This window comes from Stigmatopora nigra, chromosome 1, assembly GCF_051989575.1.
Source record: "Stigmatopora nigra isolate UIUO_SnigA chromosome 1, RoL_Snig_1.1, whole genome shotgun sequence".
NCBI classification, from domain to species: Eukaryota; Metazoa; Chordata; class Actinopteri; order Syngnathiformes; family Syngnathidae; genus Stigmatopora; species Stigmatopora nigra.
Genome location: NC_135508.1, coordinates 13,419,787 through 13,442,481, shown reverse-complemented (window position 1 = coordinate 13,442,481; position 22,695 = coordinate 13,419,787). Strand labels below are relative to the sequence as shown.

Genomic DNA, 22,695 nt, shown 5'->3' with positions numbered 1-22,695 from the left:
GTGTCCCCCGCCTGTTCCCCATAGTTAGCTGGAATATGATCCAGCACCCTCTGCGACCTTTGCGAGAATAAGCGGTTCACAAAATGAAAGAATGTTGAAAGAGTGATTTTTAAAAGATAATAAAGAAACATTTTAATTTTAATTGATACATTCAAGGAGATGTTTATTCATATTGAAGAAATAAACGCGTTTAAAGAAACGAAATAAAGTTCCATCAAAAAGGATGAGTCGCCCCCCATTTCCTCTCCCCAAGTGTGTCCCACTCAGCTCGCTGTCAACGGCGGAGTGCGAAGTGTCAGGCAGCCTCCGCCCCAGAATCTCCGAAACGCCTCAGCCAGCCAAGCTGCGACCAAGCGGCGGCTTCGGCTTCGCTCCGGCGGAATGGCCGACAATATCCCCCTGCAACCCGTCCGGCGCCCAAAGAGAAACAACAGCAAACACAGGCATGGGTAAGCCTTGTTTAGATGACGCACCTATTCAAAAGGGAGCCTCGATCGCTTTAGCCATTCGGCCGTCAATCTCCAATCATTACAATCGCTGGCTTTGTGTCGCCGAATTCAATAGCCGGAGAGGAGATACATGCACCATCAAGCCCTACGTTATTTGGTTATTGATCATATTATGTACATTGTTATTAGATTCGAGTGTTGTTCTAGTTGCGATCTTTAGTAGTTAGCTTTATCTTTAGCTTACATCCTTGTTCCGGTGACAGCGTGCAGCAAGTGCACTTGACAACGTCATTATTTGCCTATTCGTATTCACGTCGCAGCAGTGCAGGCCCCGAGCTGTGTTTTTCTTCATTTAAAACGAATAGATCTGGTTTTTAATAAATGAATCAGGCTAACCCTTTGAATAAAGAAGACAGGCGTACCGTTGTGCGATGGAGTATATTTGTAAAATGCCCTTCTTGATCTTATAGCAGTGATAGCCTCTTAAGGCAGCAGCCCATTGAGCTTTTACAGTGGCCTAGCACCAAAATATGAAATGTAGTTATAAATAAGGATCAAAAAATTCACTCAAACCGTGGTTCTATTGCGTTCCATTTTTCCCACAATTTCTAATTTTAAACAGGAACTACTAACTAGGGATGCCCGATATCATGTATATGTTGACATAAGTCTTTGTCACCAATACCTTGGAAATGTATTAAGGTGGGGTATGTACGAACTTATCCCAAAATTATATACGTTTAAATACCTTGTGATTTTAACAAAGTGGACAGAAAAAATCACAAATCACTTTTTTTCCAAATCAATTGTGCAGCACAAAATTAGGTTGAAAATAGATGATGTTTATATAAATATATTCATTCATTCATTTTCTGAACCGCATTATCTTCACTAGAGTCACGGGGGGGGGGGGGTGCTGGAGCCCATCCCAGCTGATTTTGGGCCAGAGGCGGGGGACACACCCTAAATCAGTGGCCAGCCAATCGCATGGCACGAGGAGACGGACAACCATTCACACTCACACTCATACCTAGGGGCAATTTAGAGTGTCCAATCAGCCTACCATGCATGTTTTTGGAATGTGGGAGGAACCCGGAGTACCCGTAGAAAACCCACGCAGGCCCGGAGAGAACATGCAAACTCCACACCGGTGGACCGACCTGGATTGGAAGCCAGGACCCCAAAGATGTGAGGGAGACATGCTAACCACTCAGGCTGCCTGATTTTGCAGTATCCTTGATTTAACTTCTTTTCACATACATGTGTAGACATCCAATCTATTTCAACTTGGAAGTGATGATGTTTCATTGTAACTCAGTGTAGTTATTAATTAAACATCAGGTCACTGAGTTCATTGGTGCAGAATGTTGGCCTGGATTGAACTTTACGAGTAGTCACCCATTTCCTGATTAAATAACTTTTTTTTTTCTCCTATTTATGGACAGCGGGTTAACAATCTGTGTGGTTTACGTTTGTGGTAACACATTAACTCGAGATGTGATGTTGAATTCTTTCAAAGCAGGTCTGGAGTTAAACCACACAGAATGTAAAGCAAAACAAATAGAAAGAATTCACTATTAATCCATTGTCAATTTTAAACTTTTGAGTTTTGGTTACTATTGTGTTTGGTGTTTGCAAGAGAAGTACTGAGATGTCTGATATATGAATTTGAAGATGGTTGTTTTATGGATTATTGAAAATTTAAAACATTCAGATTATTTAATATGAAAAGAACAAGTCCGCTCTTGATTATGACCCAATAAATGTTTTTCTAATGGCCACAAACACGAAAATCAAGTTTTTCCTCAGTAGGGGTCTAGATAACTCAATGCTTATCACTGTCATTTTGAATACATTTTATAGCGTCCTCATTCCAAAGAAAATAATTTTAATTGCAGCGGTTTCAAATGGCAATTTATTAACCTGCCACAAAATGTTTGATTTGAACCATTCATTGCAGGTGCTGTCCATGGTCCAAATGTTGTGGCATGTGCGACTTCCGTCCCCGCACAGTGTGGCTCGGCCATCCGGAAAAGCGGGAGCAGAGGTACCCTCGGAATGTCATTAACAACCAGAAGTACAACTTCTTCACCTTCCTGCCTGGGGTAAGTATCACACTGAGGTCTCCATTTATTAACCTACTAACTACAAGCTATATTATTCCCTGTGCATCATTCAGAAACCAGGTAAATATTTAAATTGTACAACAATAAACCATCTTAAGTCAAAATTGAATGTGGATCTTTAGGGGTGTTTCAGTATATTACAATGCAGAAAGACAGTTGAAAGCAAAAATGACATTTGCTAAATTCCAAAATAACAAATGTAAATATGAAGATAATGATATGTGGGGTCAGATGTGAGCAGATGAGGTACACCCTTGTTGTGTGTGTGTGTGTGTGTGTATGTATATATATATATATATATATATATATATATATATATATATATATATATATATATATATATATATATATATATATATATATATATATATATATATATATATATATATATATATATATATATATATATATATATATATATATATATATATATATATATATATATATATATATATATATATATATATATATATATATATATATATATATATATATATATATATATATATATATATATATATATAACAAGGGTTTTTTTGCGTTTTTTTTCCCTCGCTATTAATTTTTTTTTAATATTATTATTTTTTAAAGTTCCTAAAAATGGGAAAATCCACGCTGAAACTCGTAAGCGCAGGCCACTTTTGCTACTAGGATTCAGCACTGAAGAAAAAAACAAGTTATAACAGGGATGACCCTAATTCGCGATTTTTCGATTATTGCGGTCATGTCTGGTCTACATTAACCATGATGTTCGAGGGATTACTGTAAACTGTTATTAACAACGAGAGTCATGAATGTATTTATTTAAATTATCAGTGGCTCAGTCAATTTCATAATCACTCCAATATGTTAAAAAATAGATTATACAAATGTACAGAATTAAGATCTTTTATTTTGAGTTGCAAAGTATTTTAAAATGAAATAGAAAATTATATTGGAATGAAAGACTCATTTTCCCATTCATGTACTTGGAATTATGGTGAGCAGGTTTATATAACTCACATTAATACTTAGGTTGTAAATCTGAGTAAGTGAGGACAGACGGGGATGGCAGTTTGTTCAAGTGATTATTTGGGGTATTTTGCATAAACATTTGCTTTCCAGATATATGCAGTTGTCTTAGGATCTTCAGTCGGCTGGTGAAATTCACTCATCCTTGTTTGCCAAACAAAAGACAAGAGCAAAGAGTTTTTGCAATGCAAACTGAAATCCTTTTTTATTTTCTTAGTTGGTTGTCTTTTTGTGTTTGTAGTGTGTAGTGTTAGACTGCAGTTTCTCGACTGAACACGCTGGCTTTGTTGTGCTAATAATCTCACACATTAGTGGTAATGGAACTGAGAGAGGTTATAACTTGACAGTTAAATTTCACATTGATATGAGTGGAAGCTTCTTCTGTAGTTCCTAAATAAAAAGTGTAACATTTAGTTGTCTGCGTTTAACATTTCTGCAATCTATATAACGCAATTTCGGAGCTGAAATGCAATCAATTTCCGTAAAAAAATAGTCACTACTGTGCTCTTTGAAGACAAAATGAATAAATACAATACATACAAAAAGCAATAATATTTGTAATTAGGATTTTAAAAAACAACAATGTCATTTCTCTTGGCAGGTGCTTTTTAATCAGTTCAAGTACTTCTTCAACCTGTACTTCTTGTTACTGGCCTGCTCTCAGTTTGTGGATGAACTACGATTAGGTGACCTCTACACCTACTGGGTCCCTTTGGTATCTGCCCTCACATTTCCAAATATCTCAGTTCATTATTACATTTAATGACATTCTAACTAGTCCATTTTGACATAACATTTTCATTGCAGGGTCTAGTCTTGACCATCACTATCATTAGAGAGGCTGTCGATGAAATAAGATGCTACATTCGTGACAAAGAAGTGAACTCACAGATCTACAGCAAGCTGACAACAAGAGGTATGCATGGGAATCTGTCAATTTTAGCCTGATGCAGCACTAGATTGAGATATTAAAGTGTTTTTGTGTCTGTGTGTGAGGACCCCAAGCTGGAATGAATTGAAATCCTTTATTTTTATTACCGTACTTTCACGACTATAAGGCGCACTTAAAAGTCTTCAATTTTCTCCAAAATAGACAGTGTGCCTTATAATCCAGTGCGCCTTATACATGGAAAAAACAGAACACCAAAAACGAAAAATCACCACTGTCGGATATTAAAAAAGCACAAACGCCATAACTGAAACAATTCTGTTAAATATGCAGATGCCATCTTAGTTTACAAAATCTTCCATCATATAGCTCCTCCCCCACTGGAAGATTTTATACAAAAAAAATCCAAAAGACCAACAATGGCTGGCTCTAGAGGTGACTTTGTAGTGAGTGTTTCATACCTGGAAGTCAATAGCAATTACCGTATTTTCACGACTATAAGGCTCACTTAAAAGTCTTACATTTTCTCCAAAATAGAGAGTGCGCCTTATAATACAGTCCGCCTTATAATACGCCTTGTATATGGAAAAAATGTAATTCATTGAGGGTGCGCCTTATAATCCGGTGCGCCTTATAGTCGTGAAAATACGGTATACAACTACAATAAGATTTAAAGCTTTACCCGAAAGCATACGTACAAAGAAGTAGTCCTAAAAATCTTTCTATACAATAAAAACGAGAACATTACCCATTGATATGCATCGGTTGCTCATGTTTGTGTCAGTTCTGCCACCTGAGCCCCCTTTTCTATGTAATAACTTAAGGAAGCGTGGCCTTTTTAAAGCTTTTTTGAGGCGAAGGGAAACGCTGTGTAATTCAAAGCAGGAACGTAAAAGTGAGCATACAAGGCCACGGCATAAAGTGCGAGCGGCAATAAAAAGGCAGGAGTCCTCTTGTGGTTTCAATCACTGGCTCGCTTTGATCTGGCAGCTTGTTTCAGCCATAAAGCCAGTGACCGGCCACCGCCATGATAGTGGGCCCAACGCACGCACACCAGTTCCGCTGTTGTCTCTAAAATGTGCGCGACACTACCAAACCCCCTTTAGTCCAAAAATCTTAATTATTTTCATTTTGGATATAATGGGCATCTATCTTCACATGTCTCTGCTTAATGCCGTTATGACAATAGGACAAAGCAGATATGTGAATTCCCATGAACCCAACGCAGAGTGATATTATATGCGCCTTAATGTCTTGCATATGCATTGGCCAGAGGTCATGACAGAGGTCAGAGGTCAGCGATCTCCTCCAAACAAATTTGCCTGTTAATTCCAAATGGAATGAGAGAGAGAAGCTCAACTCCCCCAGCATTCCTTCAGATCTGCATGGACAAAATGACCCCCCCCCCCCCCCCCCCCCCCCCCCAATCTGCAGTTGCTGCAGTTGAGGCGACCGGTGAAGCGTGCGGGCGGGAAACCAGCTGGCACGATTACAATTTGATATACAAGATATGTTTGCAGATTAAATCTCTTGGCCAGGCTGTTTTTAATTGCGTGGAATTAAAAAAAACCTAAATATTTTCCCCTGTAATGCTTTTGTTTTCCTTTGTTTTTCCTCATTAGGCACAACAAAGGTCAAAAGCAGCAACATTCAAGTGGGAGATCTCATAATAGTTGAAAAGGTTGGTTGAATCATCTGTAAATCATTTCCTTTTACATGAAAGTAATGGTCATGCTTCCAATCAAATGTAATCTTCTAAGTGGACGTTTTTTTAGTAGCCACAGCATCTTTCTAAATAGGTTTTCATTGGTATTACACATGTAGCGGTTCCTATCAAAGCTCTATTGAGTACTTGGACATGAAACTTGAGAACTGCACTCCTGTCTTTCTGAATCACAAGTCGTGGAGCGGCCGAAGGAAAGGTCGCGCATTTTGTCAACATGTCTGACTGATTGTAAGACGTCTGGAAATGTTAGGTCGCTGAGAGCATGCTTTTGTAATCTAGAAGAACTGCATCAGTTTGGGGGTTGTACCAAGTCAAATGGGGTCACATTTTGAGAGGAAGACTTACAGTTGTTTTTTTTAATGTTTTTTCATGAGCGTTATTAATATGGCACAAAGCTATAAGTCAAAGATTTTTAAAAGCAGGAGGGGAAAGGGGTGCAAGAGCAGGAAGTGATGCTGAAGTGATGTTTTTCTTTCTGCCTTTCTTTGTAGAACCAGCGTGTTCCTGCTGACATGATCTTTTTAAGGACCTCTGAGAGAAATGGTAAACATCTGCTGGTCATTCACCCCAGATCTGGCTGGGGAAATGACTTGTTTAAAAAAGGCGCTGAGGTGCAGGGATTAGCCCTGAGCCTGGACAGGAAGTCTTATAATGTCTAAATTGTAATTGGGTCCAGTACTATACTATCAGTCAAAGTTGATGTGCTTAGAAGTGGGAGGGTGCTGCTTCCATTTGTAAAATAGAAACCGAGTAAATCAACATAGGGTTCGGTACTCCATGCTAGTTTTGCAGATAAAAATTGTTGATTATGATAAAAATGATTATTAATAACAATTTACATACGGCTGAATTTTTAAGGTCTATCACAGTTTGTTGCTGTTGACTGTAATTTTGTAAATTAAGATCATGTGTTGTTAAATCAAACTTCAAGCATTGGAAAACACAACTGACAGGTAGCTTTTGTTTTTATAATTATTAAAATAAAAATATTAAAACCAATATAAATACTGCATTTAAGTCTAGTACTCTTTTAAAGTATTTAGATTTTTCAAACCAACTTTAACACTATCTCCCTACCTTCTGGAAATGAGGTGCCAATGTTCCATTAAGACAAAATATTATGGAAGAAATGTCTTCTATAATTGCAAACTAGAATGTTAAACTCTAAAAGTTTCCACTGTACAAAGGAAGATGTACAATATTTGACTGATTACAGGATAAATTGCTAATGCCACCGCATTCCAGGTTCCAACTAGCATGCATATTTTTGTGCCTTAGTATCTTGTGGAAAAAAGGACACTTTTGTTTTACTGGAAATAGTGTATCGTTATCTCCATTCCATGTGGAGGCCATTAGGTCAATTATGCATAGCTTGAGACAGATTTCTTTTTGTCTAGTTTTTTGGAGCCATGTGACTGACTCATGCAGACACGGTTTAGCCTATAAGAAGCCAATCCCCCCCTTTTCCCCCCCCAAAAAAGGAAATTATGTGGCGTAACAGACATAATGCTTCCTAAGCAGGAGACTGGGGTGTTTATGGTGTTTTATGACACTGGTGTCACCGTGGGTTCTTATTGGTTAAGTTGAATGACAGTAATGGCAAGTTTATTTGCCACTTGTTTATTTAATCAAACTTGTACATGAAAGGTCCAATTTGTGGGAAAACTTTCTTTTTTCAACGGATGACTGCTATTAGACTTCAAATCCCCCACCCCCACATGACTAGAGACATTACTACTCATTGATATGACAAATTTGTTTTTGTCACCCCCTGGTGGTGAATGCTTGTCACTAATATAAATGTTTGTTCTTTCCCACTCAGGTTCCTGTTTCCTTCGCACTGACCAGTTGGATGGAGAAACAGACTGGAAGCTGCGCCTCCCGGTGGCATGCACGCAGAGGTTACCGACTGCTGCAGTGAGTACATGATGAAGAGAGGGCGATATTTTATACTGAAGCACATTCATAATCAATTAGATGACCCCTCCCCCATCCTTAACCCTATTAAAACGATCTTAATGTTTGTATTCTTGCATCTTAATGGAAACAGGGAAAATGAGGTTTTATGTTCCTAGTCACAAAGTCAAGTAAATTGCATGAAGGCATGCTTGGAAAAGTTTGGTGTGAAGGAACAAGTCATTAAAAGACCATTTTAAATATATTTCCGTGACGTTGGATAATAATTTGCTCGCTCTTAAATCTTTTAGACAGTCATGTGAATTACTGTGTTCATTCAAATCCACGTTGAATCTTTGAAAAATCCAAGTACTATTGTCCATGTCTCCAGGACCTTCTACAAATCCGATCCTACGTGTATGCAGAAGAGCCAAACATCGACATCCATAACTTTATTGGAACTTTCACCAGAGTGAGTGGATGTTTATAATTTAATCTTTTTTATTTATTTTTTTTGTATGGGATTTGGTATGACTCAGATAGAAAGTGCCTTACCTCATCATGGAAATGTTGCGTTTTGTCTCTTGTCTACTTGGCTCTAAAGATCAGTTTGGAAGTTTGACTCCAAACTCCAACACATTTTTTCCCATTTTAAAGCAAACTTGAATGACAAGCTTCAAACCTAATTTCCGACTCTTATGTAAATCGTTTTTAAACATGGCATTTGATTACAGGAGGATGGCGACCCCCCTATCAACGAAAGTCTCAGCATTGAAAACACACTTTGGGCCAGCACAGTGGTCGCCTCAGGTAAATACCTAACAAGCTGAAAATAGCACACATTATGGTCCTTATTTTTTGACATTGTTTGCTCCCACCCGTAGTTTTACATGTTGAGTTGAAGTTAACAGTGGTCAAATGTGTTGCTCTCATCATAGGAACAGTCGTGGGAGTGGTGATTTATACTGGCAAGGAGCTGCGTAGCGTCATGAATACTTCCAACCCAAGACACAAGGTATGTGTTTACAAGACCTTTTTGGAACAGAATTGTTGTTTGTGCTGAACAATACTGAGTCAAAGTAACATTGTTCTATAATTGCGGATTAATCTAGTGCAGAACTTTGCGGCCTATAAACTGTAGTATTTCTGACGTGAATTTGTCTTTTGTTGGGATCGTGTCAGGTGGGCTTGTTTGACCTGGAGGTGAACTGTTTGACCAAGATCCTCTTTGGGGCATTGGTGGTCGTGTCATTGGTCATGGTGGCATTGCAGCACTTTGCTGGACGATGGTACTTGCAGATCCTTCGTTTTTTACTGCTCTTCTCAAACATTGTGCCTATCAGGTGGGTTACACGGAACAAACTTGCACCTTAATGAGATGTTAGTCATGCTATACACATGAATTTATTTAACGTGTACCCTCTTTATCCTCTTGCTTCATGGGATGTAGCCTGCGTGTCAATCTGGATATGGGAAAGATGGTTTTCAGTTGGATGATCAAAAAGGACTCCAAGATACCTGGCACAGTCGTTAGAGCTAGCACCATACCCGAACAGTTGGGCCGCATCTCCTACCTGCTGACTGACAAAACAGGTTTGAGTGGAGATAAGATGACACAACATTTACCAACATTTACCTAAAAGGGTCAAAGTTAAAAAAATCTTACTAATTAATGTATTCATTTTCTGAACCGCTTATCCTCACCAGTCTTGCTGGGGGTGCTGGAGGCTATCCCAGCTGACTCCGGGCACTAGACGGGGGATACGCTGAATCTGTAATCAGCCAATCACAGGGCACAAGGAGCCTGACAACCATTCATGCTCACTTATACGTAGGGGAAATTTAGAGGGCTCAACCAGGGAACCGGAGCACCCGGGGAAAATCCATACAAACCTCACACATGATGGTCCATCTCAGAACTGCGAGGCCGACGTGCTATCCACTTATCCACAAGGCTGCCTTTCCTGCTCTTGAATAGAATTTTTGTTCAGCCTCACAGACCTCATGTCCTTACAAATTTCCTACTTGATTCAAATCAAATATGTCACTTAGATGCCTACATTATAATATTTTTTTTCATTTTGAACGCTAGGGACGCTTACCCAAAATGAGATGGTGTTCCGGCGCCTTCACCTTGGGACTGTGGCATACGGGATGGACTCTATGGATGAAGTGCAGAGCCATGTGTTCAGTGCCTACACACAGGTAGAGAACATAAGAAACAAAATGTTATTGCTCATATTTCAGGCACAAAAAGTCATCCTGAAACTCTTAAGGTGGAAAAAAAAACCACAATATTTTTTGACATCCGTTTGTGATTGTTTGTACCTCTCAATTCTCTTTGGCCTCTGATCATAGTCGTTGTCCCCCTTTGACACCAGAGGTTAGCGAAGCAGGAAACGGGATTAACCTTAATCGCCATGCGCTGCCCCAACATGTTTAATGATGTTGCCATTAACCTCTGCAACATGCAAATGGCTAATAATAGAAAGGCCACAGTGCAAACGCAGCGTGTTCACGTTTAGTTGAAAACATATGGTTATTTTTATATGCCGTAACTCTCTCACCGGTGATTACAACTAGAATTTTCGGATGTGTTGGGTGTGGCGGCATGAGTGACAGAGAGCGAATGAAATGATTGTTTTTTTCTTAAATAGGCTGTAGGCAGTGGCAATTAAGACTCACTCTTCATTAAATTAATGAACAAATCCACATTTGAAAGCAGATTAGTCTACCAGATTACAATAAATGTTTGCAAGGTGCCCAAAGTTGTTTAAATACATCAAATAGCTTCTTTGTGATTTACAGTTTGGTATGGTGGAAAACTGCAGTAGCTGTTTGCAGTCACTTGCCACATATTGACATAATCAGTAATGCTCCACATAAAGAATTACGATTCATCGAAGCCTAAACGACTCAATTGAAGCAATCTAACTCTCTCTTTACCCCTAATCACTCAATAATCAAATGACAACCATCTCTAGATTAGAAAATGTAAATATTCACAAGAAACACAGTCTCTTTCAAAACCCATTTGTCTTCATCTGTGTCCCCGTGTGTGCGCTTCAGCCCACCCATGACCTTCCGGCCTCCAGGACCCCAGCAGCCACAAAGGTTCGCAAAACCATCAGCAGTAGAGTTCACGAGGCGGTGAAAGCCATCGCGTTGGTGCACAATGTCACACCGGCATACGAGTCTAACGGCGTGACGGACCAGGCCGAGGCGGAGCAGCACTATGAAGACACCTGCAGGGTTTACCAGGCCGCCAGCCCAGACGAGGTAAGCGCACCATCATGTAATTATTCTGCTAAATTTTCACTACATTCTCTGAAAATGTCTACCTTTTGGGCTACATATGCCGTTCTATTAGTCTGTGTGTACTGGCATTGACTCCATACTTATATGGTGTGCAAGAGTCGAGGTCTCACTGTGTTTTATTGCGCACACCGTAGGAAAGAAAAACACCAAAGTTGAAATTCCCACACCAACTCCTGGTGTTGGGTGTTTTCACACATCCAGCCACGATGAGTGATTTGCTGGTTTCTCAACTTTTATTGTGTAATATGGTCAAACCATCCTAACAAGGACCGTGGTGTGTTTGTTACTGCCGGGTCTTCCCTCGGATTGCTTTCCTCCTTGAAGTGTCACAAGCCAAATGTCATCCCACATTTGCGTCCTCGATGGTACGCGTTCTTTGAACACCAGGAAAAGGTCTCCTAAATTCGACACGATGCGTTTCCTGCAGCATAAATACGGATTTCCTTTATGTGCTCCCAAGTCTCCTGCACTTATCCCCTTTTGGGTTTCCTCTGAACATGTTTCACAGGTCACTGCTTTTGTCATTGAGGAACCCACCACCCTTTGTTGTTCGGAGGAAACGACTCCCTTTGAATCTTTGGATGTGACGCTAATGAGAAATGTGTAACACCATGCACATTCCTGAGCTCAACAGTATAGGCTGGTTTCGCTTTCCCACCTGCCGCCAGGAAGTCCTAATAGAGAGCTGATTCACAAACGTCATTTAGATTATTAGACAATTTATATGAAACATTAAAGAGAATAAATGATAACTAATTCTTACTAGAAAATCACCATGGCTTGTGAGTGCTGAGCTATTTTTCGAACAGATCCGTGAGTTAATTTTAGTATTTTTACAGGCTGAAGGCTTGTGATGGTGTATATGTAGTTGTTGTTGTTCTACTTTTGGAATCTTCACTGTAAAATACTGCTCTCTGTTGTGCATTAACCGATCATCTTGATAGTTAGTAGCCATGCAGCTTATTGATCCTCCAAACCTTTTTTTCAAGGAGAATTGATTAATTATTTGTGGACTTATTGGTGCCTGGGTTCCCTGTAGTTCACGATGTAGCCAGTAGAGGGCATGCATACACACCTGTCAGCCACTATAGTGCTGTAAGCAGCTGCTTTAAAAAAATAAAAATGTAAACTCAAAAAGCTACTCAGTACAATCCATAAAAGACTCCAACTCACTAAAAAGAACAAGAGTCAAAGAAAAATCAATTCACGATTACACAATACAATTCAGTTGTAGCCACAGTAAAACGTCACTCTTTTGGGGTTTGGATTTTGCTGCTTTTTGTGGCCCCGTCTATTTGTTGAAAATCCACCTATTCCCTGTTTGTTTTGCTCGGGCCAAATCAATTCCAGTATTGTGATAAAATAATACTTTAAGTAACAGCAATCAAGACTGTAGTTTACATTGATATAGTTATGTACATATTGTATTTCACTGCAATTGGCTGAGATACACAAACTCCATTAGTTGTTTGATCCACAACCTCAGGTATTGATTGATTCATCTCCTTAAATTTCCTCCACAAAATGTTCTTGAGTATTAGAAGTGGTTGTCCCCCCCTCTATCCTTTTACGCTGTCAAAGATCCTTTTAATCACACTCCAGTTCACAAATCAATAGTGTGTAGTGCTCCGATTCTCCGGTCATTGATTCATCCTGAAAGAGTCTGTTCAGGGTAGGGATTCTGTTCACTTCACAATTCAAGTAATGGAGAAATAATGTGCCATAATGGTATTGCGATCAATAAACTCTCATACCAACTTCATTCCCACCGACTGTCTGCAGGTGTCACTGGTGCAGTGGACAGAGAGTGTTGGCCTGACACTGGTTGGGAGAGACCAGTCCTCCATGCAACTCAGAACTCCTACTGGGCAAATTATGAATTTCACTATCCTGCAGATTTTCCCCTTTACGTATGAGAGCAAGAGGATGGGCATCATCGTGCGAGTGAGTGCCAAGATCCCTGTTGTTTTTCCATGAAGCTTTACAACATGCTAGTTCAGATACAGACCAAAGCATGTGTCCATTTGGAATTTACGTGTTTCTCTGAGGAAAAACTGCGGATGAGTTAGCGAGAGATTAAATGACCAAGTTACTGGCTGTCTTTTTGAGGGGGGGGGGGGGTGCATTGGCCTTTTTTTTTTTTTTTAGCTCAAACTCAAAATGCACTTTGTTAAATCCATGGCTCTGAAACACATTTATGATTAGTACTAGAACTCACTTTATTTGAAATGTATTATTTCCAACAGGATGAATCGACTGGAGAGATCACATTCTACATGAAAGGTGCTGATGTGGTGATGGCTGGCATTGTCCAGTATAATGATTGGCTGGAAGAAGAGGTAGTCACTTTTTTTTTGGTCATTTTTGTTACAGTCCCAGGTCATTTATCCATTTAAAGCATAGTTTCATCTTTTTATACCTCTTTTAATCTATTAATGAACATGAACATATACATATTCATGTTTTGTCTCATCATTCAGTAAATTAAACTAGTGTGTCAAACTCATTTGTATACTTAACCCACATTATTCAAATGAGAACATGTGTTCAAAATCTTACCATCAACAACCAAATTTATAGAATCACAAAATCAATTGCTGTTTCAGGGTTTTCCAAACTCCACACAAAAGTTAGAATCTTATTTGAATATTTATTGAGTGCAATAATGATTAGATTTTGCAATTAAAATATAAATCAGTCCATGTAAAGAAGTTCATTAACTATTCCAGAAACACTAAAATAGTATTTTGGTGATTAATCCTGTTATTTTAAAGCAGATTTAGTACTAAAAATCTCAATGAGTGGTCAATTAATGAATTTGTATGGGGTTTTGTCATCTCCAGTAATTTATGCATATTTTTTTCCAGATGTTTTTACTGTAGTTGAATTAATATTGGGAATTTCTCTAAATCTTGTTGGTTGTTTTTATAGTGTGGGAACATGGCGAGAGAAGGTCTTCGTGTTCTTGTTGTTTCCAAGAAGTCCCTGACTGAGGAACAGTATCAAGACTTTGAGGTAAGTTTTAAAGGATATTTATGCTCGTTCTCAATAGTGTTGCAAAGCACCAATATTGCTTACTATATCAAGTCTGAAAGTGTGCACTTCTGGGTCCAAAACATGCAAAACCTGTGTCCACTCTAGAACCTTCTTTCAGAAATTTAGTCTCCCAGTGTACAGTACAACAAAACATAATAATGAATTGTATTCTTTATTTATTTTTTTAAACCGTTGCCATGGTAGAGGAAACTCAAAGTACAAATATTACATTTTTGCCTTCAGACGTACAGTCCTCATGAATACGATTGTTGCTGGGAGATTAGATTAACCTTTGAACCCCCTTGTCACCCCACCCCCCCCACTCATTGTTCAAGAAGGGCGAGGTCACTCCCCCGCAGGCTGCAGTTTGTGATCTGAATAATCGCGCATTTGAGCTGGTGGGCAGCAATGAGTCACAAACACACAGGCACACATACTTTGTATTTCCTGTCTGAGTCACCGGCAGATTGTTTTTGCGTTATCTCATTGGCGAGCGACCCCAAAGCCGCAACGGCAAAAAGACAGGCGTTTGTTTACGCACTTGCTGAAGTGGCTTCGGAAGCCGTTTGAAACTCTTAGGGTTCTAGTTGATTTAATTTGAAGATAAATAGTTCAAATGTTTTCATAGGACAGCGTATGTGTGTAATGCACCTCATGTCATATTTTTATTTAATTTTCTTCCTTCTACTGCGGCTGGCCTTTGTATTACATTTGGGTAAAATTTTGTCTGTTTTCACGTTCCGATATTTAAAAAGGAATATTGATTTTTACATATCCCATCTTCAAAACAATTACATTTTGGACCAAAAACACGATACAGTAATACTACCTCCTTATCACAGTTAATAGGACCTGCCACGATGTAGGGACAGTGTTTTTATGGTGTCTATTTAATAATACTTGGACCTTTTAAAACCCTTTATGTACTATTATTTAAATCCCGAAGGTAGAAACTACCTCTGTTTGTATTTTTGTTCCTACACTATAAACCTTTCATGTATATTTGGCACATCCAGACCGTAATGTGGTGAATCTGCAATAATAGATCTGTGAAGTATCGGGGTATTACTGCATTGCAAAAGTGGATTTTTTTTAATGCTTGAGTTATAACAGATGAAATTCGGGAAACAATAGAAAGACTTGCAAACAAACCTAACACTATACGTCTCGATCTTCGCTCTTTCAGGCACGCTACGTCCAGGCTAAACTCAGCGTGCACGACCGCTCTTTGAAAGTTGCCACGGTGATCGAAAGTCTGGAAATGGAGATGGAGCTCCTGTGTTTGACGGGTGTGGAGGACCAGCTGCAGGCTGACGTCAGGCCTACTTTGGAGATCCTTCGCAATGCAGGCATCAAGGTAGATCAAACTTTCAACCAGATCATTAAAACTTATTATGCTAATATGTGTTGTAACTTAGTCACAGCTTTACTTGTGTATATGCGATTGTGTGTTTATTTCACTAAGTAATTTACTGCTAATGACACTTGGCCTTGAGGCTTGGCAGCATGATTATTCACTTTTTAATATTTTATTTTAAACTTACATATATTTAGTCGGATAAATGATTACATCGTCCATGTGATTGCTAACTTTCCCTGCCTTCTTAAAATGAAGACATCTTATGTTTCTGTTAATAAGGTTTTCTGTTTGTTATATCAATCAATAATATGTGCACATTTTTAAATGTATTTATGTACTGAATTTTTGGAAAGGTTTGGATGCTGACAGGAGACAAGCTGGAAACGGCTACATGTACCGCCAAGAATGCTCACCTCATCACCCGTAACCAAGACATCCACATCTTCAGACCTGTAAGTGTGCGAGCAAGGGTCGGGAGGTGTCGGTTCATTCCAGGTCAGACGTCAAGTCTCCTCCGGGGGCCCGTTAGCGAGCGCTCGCCCGCCTGCGCGGGCCCAGCTAGCGTCCGTGAAGCATTAATCACTTCCCACTGGTAAAGGCATCCAAGCCACTGTCAGTCGAAATAAATTGAGCGAGAAAACAAGCACAGCACTCCCGCTGAGAGCCTGCTGAGGCCTCGTTTCCTAATTTGTTTTTCAGCCTTCGGGCTTCTATGGTCCCCTCGCGGCGCCTCGCCTGGCGCCGAGCCACCTCAGAGAGCGAGCTGACCACTTAAGGTTAGCGTTTGCGTACAACCGTGCTTACTGGAAGAGAATAACAATGGTTGGCACGCCTTGAAAACCCGAGTCCCGGTGGACACGGCGTGAATGCTGACTGGGCCTGCGACGAGCACATCTGGATTAGTTTCCTGGTCGTCACTGAAGTCCTGGTGCGCGCTGACGTCTGAAGAGTCAGCGGCTGGCGGATGTTCTGGCATGAGCGTAACTCGCGATGACAGATTAACTCCACGCGCTGTCAGGGATGAATTCTTGCACTTTTTTTGTCTCAATTGGAAGCTGACACCGTTTCCTCAGTCAGGCTAGCCTACGTCTAGTTTGTAAAGCCTGAGATTTTAGATTATAATGTCCAGTAAATATGTTTGTTCACGGAGCCTTTGCAACATTTTTTTTTATTGTTTGCAAGCAAATGGGGAGTCTAAAAATGGGAATGATTATTATCTGGGTCAAAAATATATTGCCTGTTGTTATTCTGTCAGCGCATCAGAATTTGAGGTTAGATTGACTGCCTTTTGTTGGATTAAGAATTGGTTAAATTAAGAACCTTACTGATTTTGAATGATCTGTATTGACTAGGCTGAGGGTGCACAAGTCAAGAGTTAATTGGTCAGATGCATGCAGTTGTTAATGCTTTTGACACGACGACAGGTGACCACGCGAGGAGAAGCCCATCTAGAACTCAACGCATTCCGGAGGAAACATGACTGTGCATTGGTGATATCTGGGGACTCACTGGAGGTAATTCATTTTTTGGGGGAGGGATTTGGTTTGTCACTTTGAAGAAATTGAAACAACTGAGGATGAAAATTGAATCTTGGAGGCAAAAATTCATTTAGAGCATCAGTAACAGCTCCACGGTGTTAAGGATTGGACAATGCAAACAAATCTAGGTTGCGTTGTTGAACTGTCATCCCCGCTGCAGGTTTGTCTAAAATACTACGAATACGAGTTCATGGAGCTGGCGTGTCAGTGTCCCGCTGTGGTCTGCTGCCGGTGTGCCCCCACCCAGAAGGCTCAGATCATCCGGCTCTTGCAGGAGCGTACGGGCAAACTCACATGTGCAGTAGGTAAGGAGGAAAAGAACTGGCTTGGCTCTAAATAAGCTTGTAACTAACTATCACAGTTGTGTGTTTCAAGTAGAAATGTGTGTATAGTTTGTTTTCAAATTCACATTTGCCAGGTTTCTGGTCTGTGATTATGGATGTGCCTTAAGAAGCCATCGTATTGGAGTGCCACCGATGTGAATCCTGACACCTCTATGGCTTTTGTTTTCTCTTAGGAGATGGAGGAAACGATGTCAGCATGATCCAGGAAGCCGACTGTGGCGTGGGAGTGGAGGGAAAAGTGAGATTTGTACCCACCAAACTTCTCTCACAGCTCTCCTTTCCTGTCAAAAGCCCTCGCGCGTTCACATTGTGCGGACTCGTGTGCACACGCATGAGTCCATTTTCATTGTTTGTGTGCAATGGTTTATTTACGTTGAGGGAAAAACAAAGTAGATTACATTACTAGGCACGAACACTATTGTGACCTTATGTTCTGAGTTTCTTATTAGTTAAAAAAAAAAATCAATGTTACTGGTATAATTGGTTCTGCTAGAGTTAGCAGACTCTTACGTGTAATGTTTCTTAGATACAACAACTGTGTTTTGGGAAATCCTAATTACCGTTGGACAAGCACAAATAAGATCATTGTTTTACAGTAAGATTCAGTCCTCACTGGCTTGCCTGTGTTTGACAGGAAGGCAAACAGGCCTCCTTGGCCGCAGACTTCTCTGTGACTCAGTTCAAACATTTAGGCCGTCTCCTGATGGTTCACGGACGCAACAGCTACAAAAGATCTGCAGCCCTCAGCCAGTTTGTTATCCACAGGAGCCTTTGCATCAGCACCATGCAGGTATGAAGTTTAAAACCATTTTACAATGATGCCTTTGATTACATCCGACCACAGTAATCCCTCGATTATCGCGACTTCACTTTTCGCGAATTCACTAGTTTGTGATTTTTTTCTACTATTAATTATTAAAAAATATTTATTTATTTTACCTTCATTGCTTAGTCTTAGTAGAAAGAGTGGTTTCAGCGTGGATTTTCACCTTTTTATGAACTTTAAAAGTAATAATAATAATAATTATATTATTTTAAGTTAAATTGATAAATCCGGGGATGGGATAGTTTCAATTTCTTAGCATCTTATTATAATTTGTTGCCTAAAACTGCAAATGATCATCATATCTAATAACCATCAGTACAGAATCTAATTGTTACACTGAGAGAAAGAAATGTTACTCAGTGTTAGTTTCTCTAGTTTAATTCCACAAACAATAACAATATCAAATGAAGTTAGCATAGCGCAAGCATCCAATTTGGGGCATGAAGGCGAGTTCGTGAGTCAGACACCCCCACACCGCCGCTACTGTCTGAGTCCAACCTTGGGGTCTGCCACGGAGGGCGAGCCCATGACTCACTACCGTGTGGGCGGAGGGGGGCTCCTCCACATGTCTGGACGACCACAACCACAGCTGTGAGCTGCAAAGCGGGGTGCTTGACAACTCAATACTGCATCAGCCATGCCAAATTTAGTTGCGAGGGCTTGGCGGTCGGTCGACGTGTCGCATTTAGGCCAAGAATGTTCATGTGGAAGATTCATCTTCTTGTCCAATCGCTGAAATTGGGCCTTCTTTTCAGAGCTGACCTTTTGGGAAAAGGAATTATTCCTGCAAAAGGATGGACAAGCAGAGTCTTATGTGAATGTCATTAACACAACAAGCGAATATGGATGTTTGTAAATAACAAATTTCTATTTTTGCTACAGGCTGTCTTCTCATCCGTCTTCTATTTTGCCTCAGTGCCACTTTATCAAGGATTCCTCATTATTGGGTGAGATATAATAAGACATAACCTAAGATATAGCAATGGAACTCTCCAAGTACTTGACCTGAGTCATCACGATCACGTTCCACATGTTTCAGCTATTCCTCCCTCTACACAATGTTCCCCGTCTTCTCTTTGGTGTTGGACAAAGATGTCAAATCCGAAGTGGCCATGTTGTATCCTGAGTTGTACAAAGACCTGTTGAAGGTATTCATAAATCCTCACAGAGATGTCAGACTTATCGGAGTACCGTGTCTTAAATCTTGCCATGTTTTTCTTCCCCAGGGTAGACCGCTGTCCTTTAAGACGTTTCTAATATGGGTTTTAATAAGTATTTATCAAGGTAAGAATTTCATCAGCGAGCTCGTCGTTTTGTTAAATTGTGTAATTTTTTTTATTTTAAAAATCGACTTCTAGCCACAATTTTGCTGATTTTGACATGTTTGTTTTAATTTTAAAATACGTAATAATCCTAGCTAAATGGCTATTGTCAACTTGGGTGACCATGAACGTGCTGTCCCCTCACAGGCAGCATTATCATGTACGGCGCCTTGCTGCTCTTTGAGTCGGAGTTTGTGCACATCGTTGCCATTTCCTTCACGTCGCTCATTCTCACCGAGCTTCTCATGGTGGCACTGACCATTCAGACGTGGCACTGGCTCATGATGGTCGCCGAGCTCCTCAGTTTGGCCTGTTACGTAGCATCGCTCGTCTTCCTGCACGACTTCATTGGTGAGTCTGTGCTGGTCTATTTTATAAGGGTAAACTTTTCAACATGCTTTAAACTCAAATGCCGTTATTGAGGGCGGTTTAGTTGAACCAATTGGAAAATGCAAGATACACCAGAGGACATTTGAAGCGTAGAAAATTTCAATTTTAATTGTGGCTTCATCCAACCAGCAAACAGAGTTGCTAGGGATTGTTGGTCGCTCCAGATAAAAGATTTCTGTAATTTCCAGACTATAACACCCTACTTTTTTCAGATTCACCTTATAGTCAACTGTGCCTTATTTATGGATTTTTATAAAGTGTAATTTGGCCTCATTTACCCATCGGACAAAGTTGACACTTGTGGCTTATAGTCTACTCCATCTTTTTCATTCATTTATTTTCCTTCACACCTATCCTCACGAGCGAGTAAATCTTATATATATGAAGAAATATTTTTCTTGTAAAATCTGGTGGATGCATTTTATAGTACAAAAAAAATACAGTAATTATTATTGGTCTAGTAGCAAAGAGCAATAAGACCACAACAGCAAGACATTTCAAACTAATCTTAACTTTATGACTGGCATCCTACATAGGCTTGACAAAAAAAAAGTGTGCTTTCCGTAGTGTTTCAAAAAGAAAAGGGCCACAACAATTGGTTTGTGATGAGTTGGCACATTGACTTGTGTTGACCAGTTGCACCCAAAAGGCTACCAGTCTTTATTTTGAGTTTTATGTGGCCTGTGGAGTTCCATTTTAAGCCTGTCATATCGACCACTGTAAACCATGACTACCATGTGGTAAAGTACATATAGCCTTTTTTGAGACACTGTTCTGTATTTAGGCGCACAGGAATAGATTTTAAAGGTTAGTCTTCTCTTGTTTTGTTAGAAAAGGCTGTTTTTTTCTTTGTTGAATTGGTAGATTGTGCAAGTATAATGGATGCGTGGTACGGATGTGATTCTATACATAGAATAATTATTTTAAGGGACATTAGCATCAAACCAACCTTTTGCAAAGGTACAAAGCAATACAAATGATTAACGTTAATATTTCAATGTGTTAGCATAATATGTCTTGGTGGTCCCTTTTCAATATTGAGTATTAAAGTAAAGTGAGGTAACGAACAAGGTCACTTTGGCTTTCCTGTGTGTTACATTTTTCATGTACAGTGGTCGCCCGCTACATCGCGGTTCAGCCACCGCAGATTCAGAGCTTCGCAGGTTTTTTGGGGGGAAAAAAATACAAATATTACATTGAGACAACATATTTTACAGGTTTTTTTTGTCATAACATAAATTTCACTCTCTCTAGCCGTATGCTATATGCTGTACTGTATACAGGGGGGTAAAAAAATAAAAAATAAATTTTTTTTTTCAATTAAATCAAAATTAAGCATTTTTGAAGGGGCATCCCTACTTTGCGGAAATTCACTTATCGCGGGTGGTCCCGGTCCCCATTAACCGCGATAACCGAGGGATCACTGTAAACAGTGTATTGAATGGAACCGGACAGGGAAATCACAATGATTCTTTTTCAATTTTCATCAGATGTGTACTTCATCACAACTCCGTCGTTCCTGTGGAAGGTGACGGCCATCACGCTGGTCAGCTGCCTACCCCTGTACATCCTCAAGTACCTACGCCGACGCTTCTCCCCACCCAGCTACTCCAAGCTCACCTCCTAGAGTCCTTATCCCGGTGGGTGACCGCCATCATTCTTACCTGTGCAAAACCTCCATCATGTGACATGGACACACTTAACACTAACGTCAAAATCCTCCATTCTAAACAAATGTGAGTTTTTGCCCGTCTGTAATAAATATCACACGTTTTGCTCATTTATTCATGCGCTATAGTGTTCCTTAAAAAAAAAAATCCCCTGGAGGTGGGTGGCCATTTTCAAAGCTATCATTCACCAACTTTAGTCAGAGTTTATTGCTGGACTTGATTGATTCACTATGCCCAAAATGTGATTTCTAAATCGAGTTCCAGAATTATACACTTTTCAACAAGTGAAGCGGCCGTTAAACGTCACGTAGGTTTATGTGTCAGGCCGCGGGGGCGGAGTCTGAAGCTAATTTGGGCCTCACGTCTTTTAATACTGCCCCCTCAAACCCAGTAGGGTCGGTTATTGTGGGCCCTTTGCCACTTTTCATGTGGTACTGACCTCAAAGCCATAAAAGAAAATGCCGAGCGGCTTTTTTTGCTGGCCTTTACAAAAAAAATTATCACTATGTGGAATACCCTGTTAATGTTGTCAATATGTTTAATTATTTTCTCTTACCGGGTAATGCAGTGAATCTTATTGACCTTTTTGTGTTTTATGAAATTATTATTTAAAACTAAACAAGTTATTTATTATGTGGCCATTAAAGTGAAAAGCATGATTGGTTGGGTGCTTGTAAATAACTTATTTTTATGTTTATGTACTTACCTTTTTTTAAATACTGTTGCGTGGAAAGGGACAAGCTGAACAAAAATATGTTATTGTGCTGATGGGTAATAAATCTTTTGCTTTGTTA

The 22,695-nt window shown here is 39.8% G+C and overlaps 1 protein-coding gene across 1 annotated transcript; it reads left to right on the top strand.

The window, feature by feature from the left end:
* The first annotated feature begins 245 nt into the window (after positions 1 to 245).
* Positions 246 to 22,695, top strand: atp9a (ATPase phospholipid transporting 9A). Its single transcript, XM_077720897.1, has 28 exons — positions 246 to 449; positions 2,410 to 2,554; positions 4,188 to 4,301; positions 4,394 to 4,502; positions 6,098 to 6,156; positions 6,693 to 6,744; positions 8,024 to 8,118; positions 8,489 to 8,569; positions 8,832 to 8,907; positions 9,036 to 9,112; positions 9,280 to 9,440; positions 9,548 to 9,690; positions 10,190 to 10,302; positions 11,167 to 11,376; positions 13,198 to 13,359; positions 13,662 to 13,754; positions 14,347 to 14,430; positions 15,638 to 15,808; positions 16,165 to 16,263; positions 17,236 to 17,325; positions 17,510 to 17,654; positions 17,867 to 17,931; positions 18,328 to 18,483; positions 19,402 to 19,466; positions 19,559 to 19,667; positions 19,746 to 19,803; positions 19,989 to 20,192; positions 21,722 to 22,695. Exons 1-28 carry the CDS (start codon positions 382 to 384, stop codon positions 21,856 to 21,858), a joined length of 3,141 nt encoding a protein of 1,046 aa, XP_077577023.1. The 5' UTR covers positions 246 to 381; the 3' UTR covers positions 21,859 to 22,695.

What these genes read in the sequence shown, in the direction of transcription:
- atp9a (XM_077720897.1), top strand. Translation starts at nt 382, where the DNA reads ATGGCCGACAATATCCCCCTGCAACCCGTCCGGCGCCCAAAGAGAAAC. An exon ending in AACAGCAAACACAGGCATGG is followed by an intron (nt 450 to 2,409) that starts GTAAGCCTTGTT and finishes CATTCATTGCAG; the next exon opens with GTGCTGTCCATGGTCCAAAT. An exon ending in TATCTGGGGACTCACTGGAG is followed by an intron (nt 17,326 to 17,509) that starts GTAATTCATTTT and finishes TCCCCGCTGCAG; the next exon opens with GTTTGTCTAAAATACTACGA.